Source organism: Dendroctonus ponderosae, unplaced genomic scaffold (genome assembly GCF_020466585.1).
Source record: "Dendroctonus ponderosae isolate FM_Combo_2020 unplaced genomic scaffold, Dpon_F_20191213v2 Dpon_F_20191213_1, whole genome shotgun sequence".
NCBI classification, from domain to species: domain Eukaryota; kingdom Metazoa; phylum Arthropoda; class Insecta; order Coleoptera; family Curculionidae; genus Dendroctonus; species Dendroctonus ponderosae.
Window position 1 is genome coordinate 8,555,779 of NW_026017110.1, and position 17,389 is coordinate 8,573,167.

At 35.7% G+C, this 17,389-nt stretch overlaps 1 protein-coding gene and 1 long non-coding RNA gene across 2 annotated transcripts in view; one reads left to right on the plus strand and one right to left on the minus strand.

Moving 5' to 3' along the window:
• Positions 1 to 200: 200 nt before the first annotated feature.
• LOC109539514 (protein nubbin) overlaps positions 201 to 17,389 on the plus strand; it is a 62,781-nt gene continuing 45,592 nt past the window's right edge. The window contains exons 1-2 of the mRNA XM_048665794.1: positions 201 to 885; positions 9,381 to 9,416. Of these exons, the coding sequence (XP_048521751.1) occupies positions 582 to 885; positions 9,381 to 9,416 (340 nt within the window). The 5' untranslated portion in view covers positions 201 to 581. The remainder of the gene's footprint in view (positions 886 to 9,380; positions 9,417 to 17,389) is intronic.
• On the minus strand, positions 2,393 to 8,375 carry LOC125504190. Its single transcript, XR_007281329.1, has 2 exons — positions 8,190 to 8,375; positions 2,393 to 2,601 (listed from the first exon to the last, which is right to left on the minus strand). It is a non-coding gene; the product is annotated as an uncharacterized LOC125504190 (long non-coding RNA).

Sequence of the window (17,389 nt, forward strand, 5' to 3'; positions counted from 1 at the left end):
TCACATAAATACATACATAAGATGAAGAATAAATAAATAATCTATAGAATTTATGTACTATTGTATATCGGGGCACCTCCGCTTGCGATTGGCCGCCGCCGAGTCTCCCACTCCACTGAAGCCCCGGATTTTTGCTCCCTCCCTTGCATTTTTGCCGCCGAAGAAGTGAGGCCAAGTATCTGCTTGTATTCAACAGAATCTCGAGACCGGCGGGATAGTGCAAAACTCTATTCGGGCACAGTTCACATGCATGATTCCTTGCTTGACATTAGTGAATCGAACGTGATATAAATAAGAACGTAGATACATAGATACAGTGTTTACATATCATAATGATGTGCTGTTCGACAGGTAATTAACTAAAAAGCAAGTGCGCCGCGAACTTTGGTTTGCCTAGTGTTCACCATTTCAATCAGTGTTCGAAGCCATGAACAAACTGTTAACGAGGATTTAAGAGACTGTCGATTTTGAGGTGGGTTGATCAAACCTCTTTCGGTCACACCACGATTACTGATCAGCACCACAATTCTGTAGTACCAGCCTGGAACAATCGGGTCGGACAACCATTGTGGCCCTTTAAAATGCCCATGTTGCTCCAACACCCCAGCAATCATGTCCGTCTTTCCGCTCCTGAAACCGATCAACCCCTCGACTTTACCATGTCCAATTTCAAAACGAAAAAAATGGAAGGATTAGACGCTTCTCGATGGGAGATATTGCAAAACGGTCTTCCCCTCTATTACAACCGCAGCAACAACAACCAGAGCTTTACCCGAGGAAATTCACCTGATTCCTGCAGTTCGGATGAGGTGGGTGTTGGGCCACCCATCGAATCACCATCAATTAGTCCAGAAAGCTCAGAAGTGCACCCGTCAAAGGACAAAGGTAAGTCTTTATTAGCACGTTAAGTCCGGTCTGGAACAACCTGTGGATGACCGATAACCAAATAATCTTTATAAGAACCATGCTTGAATTGAACTGAATAATCTCAAAATCGCTTCAGATAGTTTGGACCGGAAACAATTTAATGCGCCATAAATATACTCAAGTTTGCAACTATTCTTTTTACTTCGATTAACATATTGAACAGCTTCTTCATGTAGGAGTTCAATATATATAAAAGTTATTACCCTTGCCTGCTTAGTGTGTATTGGGGTATGTTGCAACAAACCTCTTTTAACTGTGAAGTGAGCAAAGGAACTTAAAATAGTATCTTCATGTTAATTGATCTAGTTCCAACTCTGGCCTATTTTAACTGTAGGTTTATTTGATTTTTCATTCAATCACGCGTTCATCTTTTCCGCGAAATTTTCCTCCTTAAATAAAGAAATTCCCAATTCTCAGGCAATATTTCACATGCTCCACGCGTTCAGTTTTGGTGATCTTTACAACTCGTAATTATAATGCCTTAAATCGACGAAAAATTGAAATGAATGAATGATGAAGAATGTAAGATAAAAAAACTACAAACGCAAACATTTTCTATGTTGTAAATTAATTCATTTGGACTTGCGATTATTGGCAAACTGAATGTACTTACAAAAAGACGGGCGAAATGGAAAATATTTCGCTTTTACCGCATATTCTTCTTCACAATTAGGTCTTGTATTGTATGTTTGGGTGTCTTAAATGCATTAAACTTTCTTCCATTTCGGTATAATTCATAATCTTGGACATTTTTGTTTAATTTTTTACGTATATTTCCTCATTTGTGCTTGCGTTTGGGTGACCATCACCCTGTCTATTTCTTCTTTCTTATATTTTGCTTAATTTGTTCTTCATATTCCTGACCTTTCCCCGTGAAACTTTTAAAGTTTCAAGTCTCTATGTTCGAACACGTGAGCGTGTTTTCATTCGCATTATCTCTACTCGTATAATTTCTTGCTGTTCTGAATTATCGAGTTGCCTCTTTCCTGTCAAGAAGTTTGCTCTCAGATATAAAACACCCGCATTTCTTTGTTATTGTTCAAAAGCATGCGGAGTGTCTATTGTTCAGAACCAACCCAAAAAGGCTATTAAATTAAATTATTCACTATTTTTTTATTGAATATCCGATTCTGTCCGTTCAAAATAGAATCCAAACGCGAATAACAGCGATCCAAAACGCGACTACAACCAAGATTCCATTACATTAAATTGTTTGTAGTCTTGACGATTTTGGACTGATTTTTGAACCTGCATTTTTTTATTTGGAATAAAAATAAATTTTTACAAAATTCTGAAAGCGAAAGGACAAAGAAGTGCAAAAAATTGCAAATCAATGAACCACAATCCGCTACTAAAGAATGAACGAATTGTTGAATTGCAAGAAAGCACGTGTCTCTTTGTAATATTAAAAAAAACCAAACTTAACATCGCGATTGAAAAAACCCAAAAGATAACGAAGCGTACAAAATGGGCAAGAAAGCTTTTATTAAAAATGCCATTTCAATTTGACAAAAAAAAACCAGTGTCCTTTGAAAATCGGGCAAAATACAAAGCCTTGCGTGATGTAAATGCGTTGCTTCTAATAATTTTATTTTTCATCACTCGCTTCTCTTTTCCTGTCGTATTTTCTTTGATTCATTTTTCCTTCGAGTTCATGTTCCTGGTAATTGCCTGCTGAAAAATGCCAAATTTGAATGGCATTTAAAAATACCCCACAAGACTGGGTACAAGTGAACAAATTCTTCCCACCATTTTCTTTCATTTAAAATGTTTGAACACCAAGTATACCAGTAATTGTGCAACAGCAAGGTATAAAACCTTTTTTTTTTATCGCTGGTCTAAAGAGAGGAAAATCCGAAACCTATGGCTCCTTCAAGTGCATTTAATGGTGCGCCTTCATGGGGCCATGACATTTCGGCACATCCTGGCCCGGCAAAATGACTCAAATGCATAGAGGGTTTACAGTTGAAACAAGAATCTCCAGCAAGGTGTGAGGGAAATTTAAAAAGAAGTTCTTTGAAGAGTTTAAATGCTTTCGGTGGATTCTTTTACCTGGATTTCACAAAGCAAATTAAAAATGCTGCATTTGCAATTTGGTGAATCAGAAGCACACAAAAAAGTAAAAGCTAATCGTTTCTAGAAACATGAAAATCCGAAATTCACCATTTATTTGGGGAGAGAACATGAATTATTCTCCTGCTCGTGAATAGTTTAACCAAAAATAATGGCATGGGCAGGTAAAACAGTAACTGTTCTGTAATGACTGAACATTTCCAGTCAGCATATGTTCGTGTAAAGTTAATGGCAGTCGAGTCTAATGAGAATGATTTGTAATAAGATGAGTTTATTACCGACTAGAATACGTATTCAACCGGTCGTTAGCAACAGAGGCAAATAGATACGAAATAATCTATGATTAGGAATCGTCCGTGAAAATTAAGCTTTATTGCATGCAAAGCAAATGTTTGTTTCGGCCAATTTCCCGTATGAGCCGGCGAACATGTCGAAGAATGTTCCTCTTTTAAAGCAGCTTTGCAATGTTGGCTTGGCTGGCTGCGCCATTGTTAAGCAAATCTGCCGTCTAACTACCTATAAAAAATTTGAATAGATTGATAAATGCGTTGGAGAACCTTTCGGGAATAAGGAATTTGAATTTATGCTGAAAAGCAAAAACGTGAATCCATCTGCTTTTGGCAAAGCCCGAATTCTACCTGCCCGAATATCGAAAAGACGCCCTTTGACTATCACAAAAGCACCTCGTTAATGCAGGTGTGAGCCGAAGACGCATACACGATCAAAATGCGAACGAATTTTATGCCGGATTAAAGCAGTTAAAGGCAAAAAACAGTCGGCGAAAAAAACTGCACCAAATATTCCAGGAACAACCTTCACTAATTGCAGAAATATCTAATTTGATGTGGATCAACCACATGACCACGAAGGCTTGCATTTTTAATATGGTTTAATACTACCAATGTAAAATGGTTCAATGGAACCTTTACGTAATCACCGAGATGTTTACATAATTAAGTTTAAAATCACCATCCAAATCGGTTTGAAAATTTTATTTTTCTTCAAGAAATTACGATTGAATTCTCCTTATTCATTGATCTGTGGTTTTAGCGGGGACTATTTATGGAAAACACTGTAGAGTTAGTACTAAGAACTGAGATATTCGCAGAAATTGGGCAACACTCTTTTATTTGCACTTGCCAACGATCTATTAACACGTATAAAAATGTCTCAAAATGTACATTTAAGAAGCATTTGGGCTAATCAGAATACATAAAATGTCAAATAATTTTGTCAGATTTTTCAATTGCCATTAAAAATATTAATAAGTCACTCGAAATTCGAATTTCTCTCGAATTCGAATTCACTCGAAAGCAATAGTCTGAGCGCTTTAGCTTTAAGAAAATCGCTTAAATTCTGAAATAAGATTTAGTATTTCAATATCTCTGGTACTCAATTAAGAAAAAACGGAAACAAATTCGCCCAAACATTAAATTATTTTTATTAATCACATTTATATTACGATCCTCAGGACTGTAACTATTTGATTTCAAACTAAGGCAAAACGACGGCAATTTAAAAAACAAGCTTTTGATTTCAGTGGTCTGCTATTTAGATCGGTGTAACAACAATATTTTTTAAAATTGCCTAAGTTTTGCTGTATGTATTTTGGCACCCGCATGCACCTGTGTTGGCCTTGAGGTTGCCAAAATAAATAGGGCGAAACGTCGGCAATATAACAAAAAGCACTTTTACATCTGGGAAGCTTACAAAAGCTAATGGCAAAGAAAAATTCTCCGAGTGAATGCGTGAACTTCCGTAATAGTTTTTTTTTAGAAAGTTAAACAATGGCAACCTTCTCGGACTCTACAAGAACAGAAAGAAAGTTTAGGGCTTGAACACAAAAGGCTTCTTTATGGAAAATTCGACAAATGCAAAACCCCATTAAACCTTGAGATCGCAACACTTAAAGGCCAAAAACTGTTTAAATTCCACCGACTTAAAATTCGTTCAGTATTCGGTAAATAACAGGCCAAAAGGCACTTTGTGGATTTTTTTCCAGCCGTCCACGAAATTAATAGGTATTCCCGCAACCATCAAATTACCTCGCATCTTTCAACTATACCCGACCCGATTTGAGCAAATGCTTAAATGATACAGAAGGAATGCTTAAATGACATCGATAATGATAATTTTTTATGCTTCTAGGAAGCAGGTTTGTTAGGGACATGCACAGGTTGAACCCATTTCCTGTCCTTAAAAAATGATGATTTCAAACCGCAAAATAACCCACAAGGTACACCTGTATCTGTATAATTAGCAAACGACCTTTTCCTTAAGTTTCTGTCTCGTTTGTTTTATCTGGTAGGGTTTTATTCAGTCGAGTGATACTAAATCTGCCCTATCTGAAGGCCCATGTGAACGGATCTGATTTTTTTAGGCTAAAAATTTTTGATTATCACGCTAAAAGCGAGCCACCCCACCTGAACAAACATGCGAATCGCGTGCTCTTTTCGGACCTTTTACCACCGAAAACGTCCTGATTAGTGTGAAACCACTGTTTTGCCATTCAAATGTATGCAAAATGCATTCAAAGTTTCGCGTTGTATTTGACCACGAGCGTGTTATGGTCATTAATAATGTTGCGTGTTCACACAAAAGACGAGCTTGGAAACCTTTAATTCGATTATGCTGATGCGAACGCAAATGCGAAGCGGCCAAAATTTGAAACGATATTTTCCAATTTAATTGCTCAAGTGTGGATTTATATGTAAAATAGTGTGATCTTTCATCCAACTTACTAAGTAGACAGTGCAAAATTGCGCTTGTAACTCGCGTTGCCATGAAACTGAGACTGGTTTAGATGCAGTGGATACACGTTTTTTTGCTTGAACCTAAAGTACACTTTTTACTAGTGACTGTAAGACATTCCTCAGACTCACCAAGGGTTCTTCTAATGGACATTTGCAACAAAAGCGCACGCGCTGAAAAGTCCAAGCCAGGTACTATTACACGAATTTTTTTTTTGTTTATGACTGCTGCTAAAGCTTAACTTGAGACCTTGGCATGAAGACTTGTATTATGTAGATTGATACTGGGAGTTGACATTTCAAAGATATTCAACCTTCACAGTTGCAATAAATAATGAAAAAATAAATCCTAAATTCGTTGGAACTAAGCCCTTTTCAGTGGAATTTTGTAAAAATTTGACAAAGTACTATAACAAACGGTGTTTTTCAATGTTAAAGCTAAGTGGAACGAATCGACCACGCACTGTAGATTTTTAAACACTGTAATGACGCTATCGATAGCGCTCTTAACTCAATCCTACTTTATGCACCTTAGTGCCCATTTATCTTTCGAGATCTTTGAGATGATTATTAAAGCCAGTCGATAATAATTCTTTTTTGAATCGGGTTATAATATCAAGGTTACGCCTTCTTACAAATTAAAATATTTATGGGCCGACGTTTTGCATAGACCCAGTTTTTGATTTATGGCCCCACTACCTAGAAGGACTTTTAAGGCCAGTTTCGCCTCACTAGGTCAATTTTCCCTCATTTTTTTCCATCAGTAAATCACTGAAATTTTTATTTTATAACAGAATTTTACTGGGCTCAAATGCACGTAATCCAGTTACCGCTGGCTTTATTGCCAAGTGGTATTATTCAACGCTTCATTCCGACAGTTTAAATATTTTCAAAAGAAACAAAAGGACGAGCTTTGTCGGGAATAATTAAGAATGGTTTTGGTTCGACTGAATTAAAGCGTTATTTAACATTTCACACTCCCGGAACATTCACTTTTGTTTGATGATATAATCATAGCGCAAGCAAAATGCTTCAGTATATGTACGGAGGTAAAATCAATTCGAATCAAACATTTTTCTTTTCATTTTTTTAGTTTTTAATGTTTAAAATGTTTTTAAATCAACGCATTTCTTACAATTATTTCGGCTCGACTGTCCATACGGGGATTTAGGCGGTTGAATCGAGTACAAATGAAAATAATATTCAACAGAAGAAGGAAATTGTGTTCAAATGTGGAAAGTAATGGGAATTTTTGAAAAAAATGTGCATAGTTTGCTGTAGAAACACGACGAAATATTGAAAACGCAAATGAGAGAACAAATTTGAGATACGAAACAAGTTGATTCAATGGAGAAACAAGCCAAGATCGAGAACAAACGAAAACAATCATCTGCAAGAAAACAGAAACCGATACCGCACAAAATCCTGAAATTGCAGTTCCGGATTAGTAACGAAATACCAAAATCTGAGGAGAAATAGAATAAAGGAATTAATAAGGCAGACAGTTTAGACGCGAAATAAAAAAATGAAAAGAACAAATGAAAGGCACTTACTTTCAAAAGTGGAAGGCAAAGAGAAATCCCCTACTTAAAAATCTGTAAAATTTATCAAGAAATAGTTGGAAAGACACAGTAACATACAAAACAAGCGATTTAATCGAGAGAGAAGTCAAGATTGGGGTCAAATGAATAGGAACCATCATCTTCCAATTTGGAAAGCAAAGAGAAATTTATTTAGAAAATAATGTGCAATTTGTCATTAAGGAATCCAAAAAATCTTCACTTACTTATAAGAGAATTTAAACAACAAATACGCAAATGAGTAGATATGAGATATAAAAATGACGAACTGTGAAACTTTGGAATAGAAATTAATTATACATTTAATGTACAATTAGCAGTAAAAAATGACAAAAGTATCTAAAACTGGCATGAGGACACATGGAAAACAAAGTAAAAAGACCCCAAACGTAAAGCAGAAAATCCTTAGATTACAGTTCGAAATTAGTAACAAGATTTGAATACCATCTGGACGAAAAATCCATAAAAATCACGTATGAAGCAGTCAATTCAAATAACTAGCAGAAATAAAAAACTTGAAAATTGCAAATATGAAAAGCAAAGAGAAATTATTGAAAAACTGTACAATTGACGAAATGTTAAAACTCGAAAACTCAAGACGAATTAGACAGAAACACAGGAACATCCGAGACAGGGCGATTCAATTGAGGCTACACAAATGTTATCTACTTATCTTCTTCATGTAAAACCAAAGACAAAATCCTGAAAAGAACCACAGGTTGTCACAGAAATAAAAAAAAAATAGCTGAAAAGGATTTTTGCATTGCACTAAATTTGGTCAATTTCAAACAAAACTCAAGCCGGGTAGCTTCAAAGCATTCTCGGAAGCCTGGTTCACTCTCACTTTAACCTTTTTTACCTGTCTTAACTCTTCTCAAATTAATATGAACACGCCATTGTCAATACAACCCCAAGAGCCAAATAAATCGGGTGAATTTTCACGGCTGTCCAATTTAGAGCACTTTTTATAACCTAGTAATGTCCTGTGCTCTTTACACTGAGCGACTAATCACTTGTCTGGCTGAAAACCACCGCTCAGTTGGACATTTACTAGACTTAGCCACCTGAAAATGGTTCGGGTTTTATTGTTGTGGACATGGTGGTAGGACCGTAAAAAACCGCGTATTTGACTAGAAATTGAAGTAACTTTCTTTTCGAATGGACTGCGGTCTGAACTGGTTGTGAAATTATGATAAGGATCACCCCCTGAGTTGCCAGTCGCTCCATGAAACATCAAACGGTCTTTCTTGGTAGGCCATTCCATCATTAGGTGGCCATTTGATGAGAAATACTACGAGTAGACAATGGAAGGAACACGGTCCCACCCATGGGGTTGGTTTCTTTGCGAAAGTCGATTCTAGTAAAAAAAGCACAATCAATGTCTATTTCTCTAGCCTAAAATTTCCATTTCAGTATAGAGCCACTCATATGGTACGGCAATGCCGAACAACCTTCACCATTCCGGCTGAGTCATGTGAACCAAAGAAGGAATGAATTATAATAATGAAATAAATTGGTCGAATTAATGGAGGTTATTAGTTTTCAGTGACTGATGATAATGGCTATTATTACGTTTCCATTAACTGCGAACGCGTAATTTGCATGTCGGTTTGTGCGGGTTCCGATTCGATTTATGCTGTTGGTGTCGGTTCTTAATGAGGTGAGGCATTTCCATTAAACACCATCGCCAAATCGAAAAATAATCGTCCCTTCATATAAAATCCCGTTACAATGGGCGGGCACGCCCATGGATTCGATCGACATATCCGTCAAACGAAGGCATATTTCGCATAATATTACCGATGGTACGACCTTTGTTTTCGACGATCGGCATTGTCTTTCCCATGCTAATGACTCAACGGCAGGTAGTGCTCAATCGTCCCGGTATCGAGCGTCCAAAAGTCGAGCGGTCTTAAGCTTGCAGAGACGACAGGCTAATGGGCATCTGCGGTGTTTAAAGATCATAAAGCATCTTGCGAATGTTGATTAGTTTTATGCTTGCCAACTAATTTCAACTACCAGCCACTAATTGTTCATGTTTTCTTTCCAGATGCGGCTGTTACTTCTACACCTATCACGCCGAATGGTAAGTTTTATGTAGTTTATATCCATCTAGATGTTTATGGAAAATCCTTTGCAAAAATACCAAATGATTTATTACATTAGATCGATAACTTCCTTAGCCTGGCATGACAACGACGACACATTCGAATATTTTGCTTAATTTTTTGCGGTTTTTCAATCGCTACTCACGACTGTTTTAATAGAAAAAAATTCGCTTTTCTCAAATCGTTCAAAACCATCCACACTTCTCCCTCAGTGAACACATAAAACCAGAACACTGTCCCTCAGACGCAAATTCCTTGCCACTGTTCGACTAAATCCCCATCAATTCTAAGCAGTTTATTTAAATAAAATGTCCGAACAAATCGGGGAAGAAAAAAGTGGTCGTCGCCGCAATTAAAACGGCATCGTTGCGTTTTTCCTGCAGGAATTTATTTGAGAACTAGACCGTTGTAAGAGAATTTTTGCTGTTTAAGGAAACAGGAGACATAAAAATTCTTATCGCAGAGTAGCAGAGATGTGAACTCTTCGTAGAGGATAATGTAAATGAACGCAAAAAACGGTTAATCTTAACTATACGGTACCAGTGGCTGTTAGCATGAGGAAGTCGATGGGGTTTTTCGACATGCGGAAAATGAATTATGCTTCTAGGGAAGCGACCTCGAATCCAAGCAACTAGACACTCATATTTCAAATGCAGAAATGAAAGTTCCGAAATTTTCTTCCACCCATGGGGTCGCTATTTCTAAACAATCGGTGTTCCAATTAGGAGAATTGCTCTTTTTGCTGTCTGACAATTAGAACAATGTGCCATTTTTTTACCTGCATTTGAAAGAATGAGCGGGTTTCAAAAAAAAAACTTTCTACTTCTGGGCCCTTTCATTGATTCGCCACATGTGAAAACGGGACTTTCCAAACAATGAATGTGGCTAATAGCATTCCAAAAGCCACCCGCAAATTTGAGACAAACCGTAAAATCCAAAGAGTTATTGCTGTCGTTTGGCAAACCTAGGTGGCATTCTGTGGGAGAAAGTTTGCCAATTGAATTATGAAATTTCCGAGATTCTTTGCAGTTACCGAAAATCAGTCGAATTTTCTAGAAGCTCCAACTACTGGGCATAAATAGAGCGGACTATCCTCTATACAGTTGCGCAACACGCACATTGCAAGCTCAACACGTTTCTGATAAATTAGTTATTGAAACTTCAATGTCCAAAAATTGGCTGAATCCGAAACATTGGCGCCTGCTTTTTAAAATTTTGCAAAAATACTCAATTGATTTGACTTAATTGAGGGCTTATAGAGCAACATATTCTCTATCCTATGGCCTATTAATTACGCTCTAAACACATGGCGAACTTAAAGGGTTTTGAATAAATAAGTTATTGAAACGTAAACGCAAAAAACTCGGTTATTCAAAACTTTCCAATAAATTTACTTGAGTTAATTCCAAATTTATAGAGAAAAGTGTGCTCCATCGAATTGAGCAACATCCAATTCGCTAACTTAAATCGTTTTATTGCTTATTTAAAATTTTGCAAAAATTTGCGTTTGCAACACATTTTCATTTCGTTATATAATTTATTTTACAAAAATCATACAAATGCAAAACTCATAGAGAAAAGTTTGCTCTATGTACTGAAGCAACAGTCACTCTTTCGCTAACTTAAACCGTTTTCGAGAAATAAATTATTGCAACTTTCATGTCACAGCTCTTCATACATTTCTAGGAATTCACTTAAATTTCGCTTTCAACTGTAAATTTTCACTGTAATATTCATGATTCAGGTAACCCAATGAACTTATACATACGAACAATTAACTAAACCCTTTCCGTGGATTACAGACATAAACGCTTTGGTCTAATGAGTTTTTCGAAGAAGCGCCTCTAATTCTAGAGACAACAACGTTCGTAAAAAGCGAAATTATAGGTTTGATGGTTCATTTTTCCGGTGACGATACTAAAAAATTCTTGTTCATGGGGTTTGCGTATTGTAGAGCCACAGAAGAGCGCTCATAATATATCAATTGCGACGTAAAAAAAAACGACGAAAACTTGACAGTAATAAATGCAGGAAAAAGCGTCCTAAAAACCAGAACCTTGTTATAAAATACCACCTTTTTCCACTTAATCAATTCAAATCATTACGAATGTATTCTCGATATGAAATCAATTATGCATTTCTACCATTTAAATAAATTAAATTAAATCAGCTAAATGTCAATATAAATACGAATACGATTGCTCGAAATAGAGCAAAATGGAAAAGGTTACAGTTAAAACACCAGTCCGATGTATAATCAGTTTCTCTACAAGGAGCTTTGATTAATTAGCTTCTACGGACGAACTGTAATTTTAGGTCATTAAAACTGATTTAAAACAGAGCCAGGAATCTGTTTCAAAACCGAAAAAAAATAGGACCATTTCAGTTGCTTCTGCTTAGTTCGACAAATTGTAATGTAAAAAAGTAAGTCGGGGCATAAGTTTCGGAGCGATTTAAAACCATCACTTAACATATGACGTGCTTAATGCTTATGATATAGGTCGAAAGCATTGAAATTACAAAGCACACATTTGAAAAATTGATGTTTGTCCATAAAAATAATTTTTGAAAAACTTACGAATGCGTGTTTATTGCTGAATGCATAGATTTCGACCTAAGAAGCTTCTCAATATTTGAGTCTATAATTGAAAACCTCCAGATTCAAGAAGCAGAACATTTAGGGCGAACTTTAGGTGGTTTGTCGAGTCTTTTAACGTTTAAGCGGTCTTGATCTTTAACCGACGATATTTGCTCAAATTTAAACCCAAACGCTTATTTATGAAATAGAAGAAATAGTTTGGTTGAAAACTAACCTCCAAAACAAACAATTTTTTACGTAAAAATGTGTGAAATTGGTCCTTTAAAGCCAGAATTCAATAAAATCTGCCGGACTTGAGTCAGAAAATCAGTTCTCTTTTATAGATCATCAGAATTTCAAACTTGTACTTGAGCTTCATTGAAAGTTGCAATGTTTTAAATGAAAGCTTGAAAGTTCTCAATTTAAGCCAGAATTGCTAAGGAAACATTCGGATTTTAGGATATTTTAACAAAATTTTCTAGTTCTAAATTCCTAGTCACATCTTTACCATAAGAAGTAAAAATTTCACGTTTCTGCATAATCTCGACTCCAAGTTTCCATTTTTTTAAATAACGCCTGTAAGTGTGTGAAATGTGCCATTTTAAGCCTGATTTGACTTGATCACCAAATATCCGGATTTTACGTTATTTTAATAAGAATTTACAGAGTTAAATATTCAACTGACTTTTATCGATCATCAGAATTTCAACTTTGTACTTGACCTTTATTGAAAGATCATATTTTAAACGAAAACATGAAGTTTCTCATTTTTAGCCGTATTAGAAATACTCAGCAAGCATTCAGATTTCACGCGATTTTAATGAAATTTAGGCAGATATTAAATGTGAAATAAGACCTTAAATAGTTATATCTCTACTATAAATAGTGAAATAATTATTGGGTCGAAAGCTGCATTGAGCTGAAAAACAGACATTTTAAAAGTTGATTTCTTCTGACAAAAAAATTTTCAAATGTGTGTTTTGTAGCTCAATACATATCTTTGGACCTAAAAAGCTTCTCCATATTTCAAGCCATAATTGAGACAGTCCAGATCCAAGAAATTTAACATTTAGGGCGAATTTTAAGCGGTTTTTCGATACTTTTAATGTTTAAGCGGTCTTAATCAAATCTAAAGTCAAACGCCTATTGAGGCAATATAGGAGGTCGTTTGGGTTAGTAATAAATACGATGGGTAACTGAGTTAATTTTCAGGAGTAAACCAACGCAACGGCACAGTCACTCACCGTTACAGTGCGTTGCAGTCACCCATTTGGAAAAATATTGCTCCTAAAAATTTGGTCACCTTTATTTGTTAGTTGTTGAAATTCTTGCCCTGAGCCTGGTAAAGCTTTAATTCCACTTTTAAGCTGGGTTAAATACTAAGCGCAATTAATAGTGCGGCACAGTGAGATGCGATAAGTTATAAAAAAAAAAACGAAAAATACTCAGTTCAGTAAAGAAGAGTGCATTCTAAATGCCGCCACAATTTCCAACTTCACTCATCGTTAAGAAAATGTTGCTGAGGATTTGAAAAAACTGTTGCGGGAACACGCTTTGCATAGCGTTATTTAAAAATTATTTTTCCAGAAGCGAAAAATACTCTACAAGTTAAGAGTTGTGCGTTCAGTAAAGATGAGTGCATTCTAAATGTCACAACTTCCAACTTCACTATACGTTTAGCAAATATTGCTTAGGATTTGAAAAACTGTTGCGGGATCACATTTTGCATCGCGTTTTTCAAAAATTAATTTCTCAGAAGCAAAAAATACTATACAAGTTCAGAGTTCTGCGTTCAGTAAAGATGAGTGCATATGTCGTCGAAATTCCGTCAAACCTTCAAAAGTTTATTCAAGTCGCATGAAATTCTGAATGTTTCGCCCTTCGTAAATGTTAATTTGAAAGTGAACGCGTTCACACAACTACAGTCTTCAATAAAAGATCCAACTTCCCAAAGTAAATCCAGTAGAAACTTGAAAGATTGACGTTATGTAGACACGTTTTTGTTTAATGAAATATTAGCGTAAACTTGCACCTAAATGCCTAATATTCAAATTTCGTGTGACTTTTTATGACAAATCCACCCGAGTTTGCTCACAAACGTTATTATAATTGAATCGAATTACCAATTCTCTATTCAATCATATAAAAACGAACTATGTCTCAAATGGTTCATGAGCAACGTCAAAAAAGGTGGCGTTATGTTTTTTTTTAACAAAAAACAACTGTAATTCTTATTTACATATCTGAAGCGGTTCTTGGAGGCAAGTTTCATATAAGTTTGATGTAAACATACAAAGCCGCCCAAAATATTGCCAAAATTTAAAAATTACCTACAAAAGAACCAATATCTCAATCAATACCCAGTCTACCCTACGAGTCAGTTGATGAATATGGGACTAAGAATTCTACATATAGATGATTTTGTTTTTCTAAAAATATTGACTTAAAAAAAACAGCAAATAAATCACTTAAAAATTAAACTGTTGCTCAAGTTCCGAACGATGATGGAAACCAACAAAATTTCAACTAATTAAAAATTTCCTGTTCTGATTCTGAAAAGCTCTGATTTCAACAATTATTCCGCCACTCAGCGCAACTCTAGATGCGACGCAGTGAGACGCAATGAGTTATAACGCACTAAATCACAGAGAAGCATCAACTCAAAAGCGCAACTCAACACAGTGTTGCTCAGGCCTAGTGGAAAAAATATCAAATGACATCAAAACACGCACTTGCAAAACTTAATTTTTTTCTCGAAAACTGTAATCTGAAGAGCACACAAAACCTACTTAGAGAATGAAAATCGAACCGAACCCGTTGAGTGACGGAAAAATTCGTTTGAATGAAACAACTATAATTGAGGCGAAAAAGCAGCAAAGTAAAAGATCGAAACGTGAAAGAGCGGTTTCATTGATTGGTCAATAGTGAAAACCCATTAATGATATGGTTGGTATTTTGGCCTCTGTTGCCATTAAATATAATTAGTTGCAACTCTCACGCAATGCCCGGCACCGAAATAATTGAATGTACTTTAGGAAAAACTCATTGTCCACTTAAGCCGTCTATTATATAAAGAAAAAAACGCAACTGCCTGATATCGCATTTCACATATGGTATGTAGGTGGAGTCGCCATATTGGCAACTTTCAACAGACCAATGGCGAATAAATGTAATTAAACACTGGCAAAGCCACGAGAGGAAGAAACCAACGATTTTCTTCGATTTTTTATTTTTTAGAGAATATCCGCGCATTATTAGCGTTAACGGGGGCTGTCGCACAAAGTTAGCGTTTATGCGGAAACTCTTGGTAGAGTGAAAGCTATAGTTAAGTCATAGTCGCTTCTTCTTGGTTTATTTTTTTTTTTCTCGATTGAACAATTCCGACACTCGAGAGTTAATTTGCGTATCTGACGCAACCGAAGCTAGAAAGAAGGCAAAAAAACGGTTCAACGTTAGCGCGGAAATTAACACTAATTCGATTTTAATGCCGCCTGGATGTGCGACAATCATATGGCGTAACACTTACCATTGTAATTTAATATAATTTTTATTTATGTTTATCCAAAGCAAGCTGCCGCGGTCGCTGCTCATATGAAATCACTTCAACCGTTTCCACCGTAAGGCAAGCAAAAGTGCCACAATAATCCGTTTAAAATGTGCACTAGTGAATAGAGTGAGGAAAGCAACAGTTTTCATTTAAATATTAATTTTAATATAAATGTCGCGGCTCGATCAAAAGCGATTAAACACTTTCCTGTGCTGATAATGACAGAACAAAAAAGGTCATTTCAAATACCACATATGAATATTATAAAAGCAAAACTAGTTTTTACCTTACAAATAGACAATAATTGCGTAGCACCATTCATTATTTCCATTCATTTTTCCCACGATCGTTACCAGAACGCTGCATGCCGTTTTTTGTTTTCATTTTTCATGTGAGTATCTTTTGGCTGAGGTTTTGATGATATCAAAAGAAATTTTATATAGACACATAATTACTACCTGTACGTACTTTGCTCGAAATGCCCAGACCCTAAGGTGAAATTAATGCTAAGCCTATTAAAGCACACTAAACAATTAAAAATTATTCAAAATATGCATACACCAAAAGCTTTCTACCTGGCGTTTCTGGGTCTAGCTGCATCATGGCATGGTTAAAATATTAAAATTTTATTCCCTGGAGATATAAATATTCATCGACTGGCTTAGGACGTTCCCCATACCATCTAAACACATATTTAAATTTTAAAATGATTTAATGCCCTTTCATTTCGAGTTTTAATAACTAACTTTGTTATATTTGCATACGCAACATTAGCATTTTCTGACCAACTATTAACATTCATTGTTCTTTCGCCTCTGATTTGTATTCTTCGTTTTGAGCCCTTCTCGCGCTTTCACGGGCCTTTAAAACACATTTTAAAGAATTCTTAATTTATTTTTTTTTGTTTTTCATTTCAAATACCCTTCTCAGTCGGAAAGTGCCCAATTTAGCTTCTATTGCATGCTAACGACGTTGCGATAAAATCGCCTAAATATTATGAAAATTAAACGTCGAAAGATTACATTTAATTCCTCATCCATTTCCGCCTCTAACGAATCGTTGAAGAGATTGAAGATATACATCAGGATATAACCGTGTTTAACTAGTAAAAAGTAGGCGTAAATGACAATAACTAACTAGGCGTGAGCAGCTACACAATACGGTACCAAGCCACCATAAAACTTGCCTGCAACCGGCGAGTTTTTGCCGATTAATGTTTAGAGGAATTGGGAAAAAGAACAGTTTCCATCCATTTTTATCTATTGCTAAATACAGACAGACTACTGATTCACTTCCTTAAAACCTGCATACTAACGCGATAAGAACCCATTAAGCAAATAGGAAAATTATCTAAAATTCCGAAAATATTTGTACTTAACGATTTAAACAAAAGCCTTATCAGCAGTGGGCAAGAACAACAAAGCAAAAACTTCCATTCTTCAAGAGCAAAAGGTTCAGAAAAGGTGTATTTCCATTTAAGTTAAAGAATGTAGTTTCCAAGAAAACTGCAGTTTTTCAACAGGAATAGACACAGAAGATATTACGCGTTTTACGCCGTTTTAATGAATTTTGAAGGATTTAAAGCTTCAAGTCTCATTTGAAAGTTCTGATTGATCTGGATTTAAAGTTACCAGTATTTAAAGAAAAGTTTGTGAAATTGGACATTTTCATCCAGCATGGACTAGTTTCTCAAACATTCGAATTTGGCTAGATTTAAATATACAGGGTTGTTCATTAGTGCGTCAAAGTGCGATATCTCAGTAAATATGAAGTTTACAAGAAAATTCGTCCAACGAAAGTTTTTCACGTTTAAAAGGTCCACATTC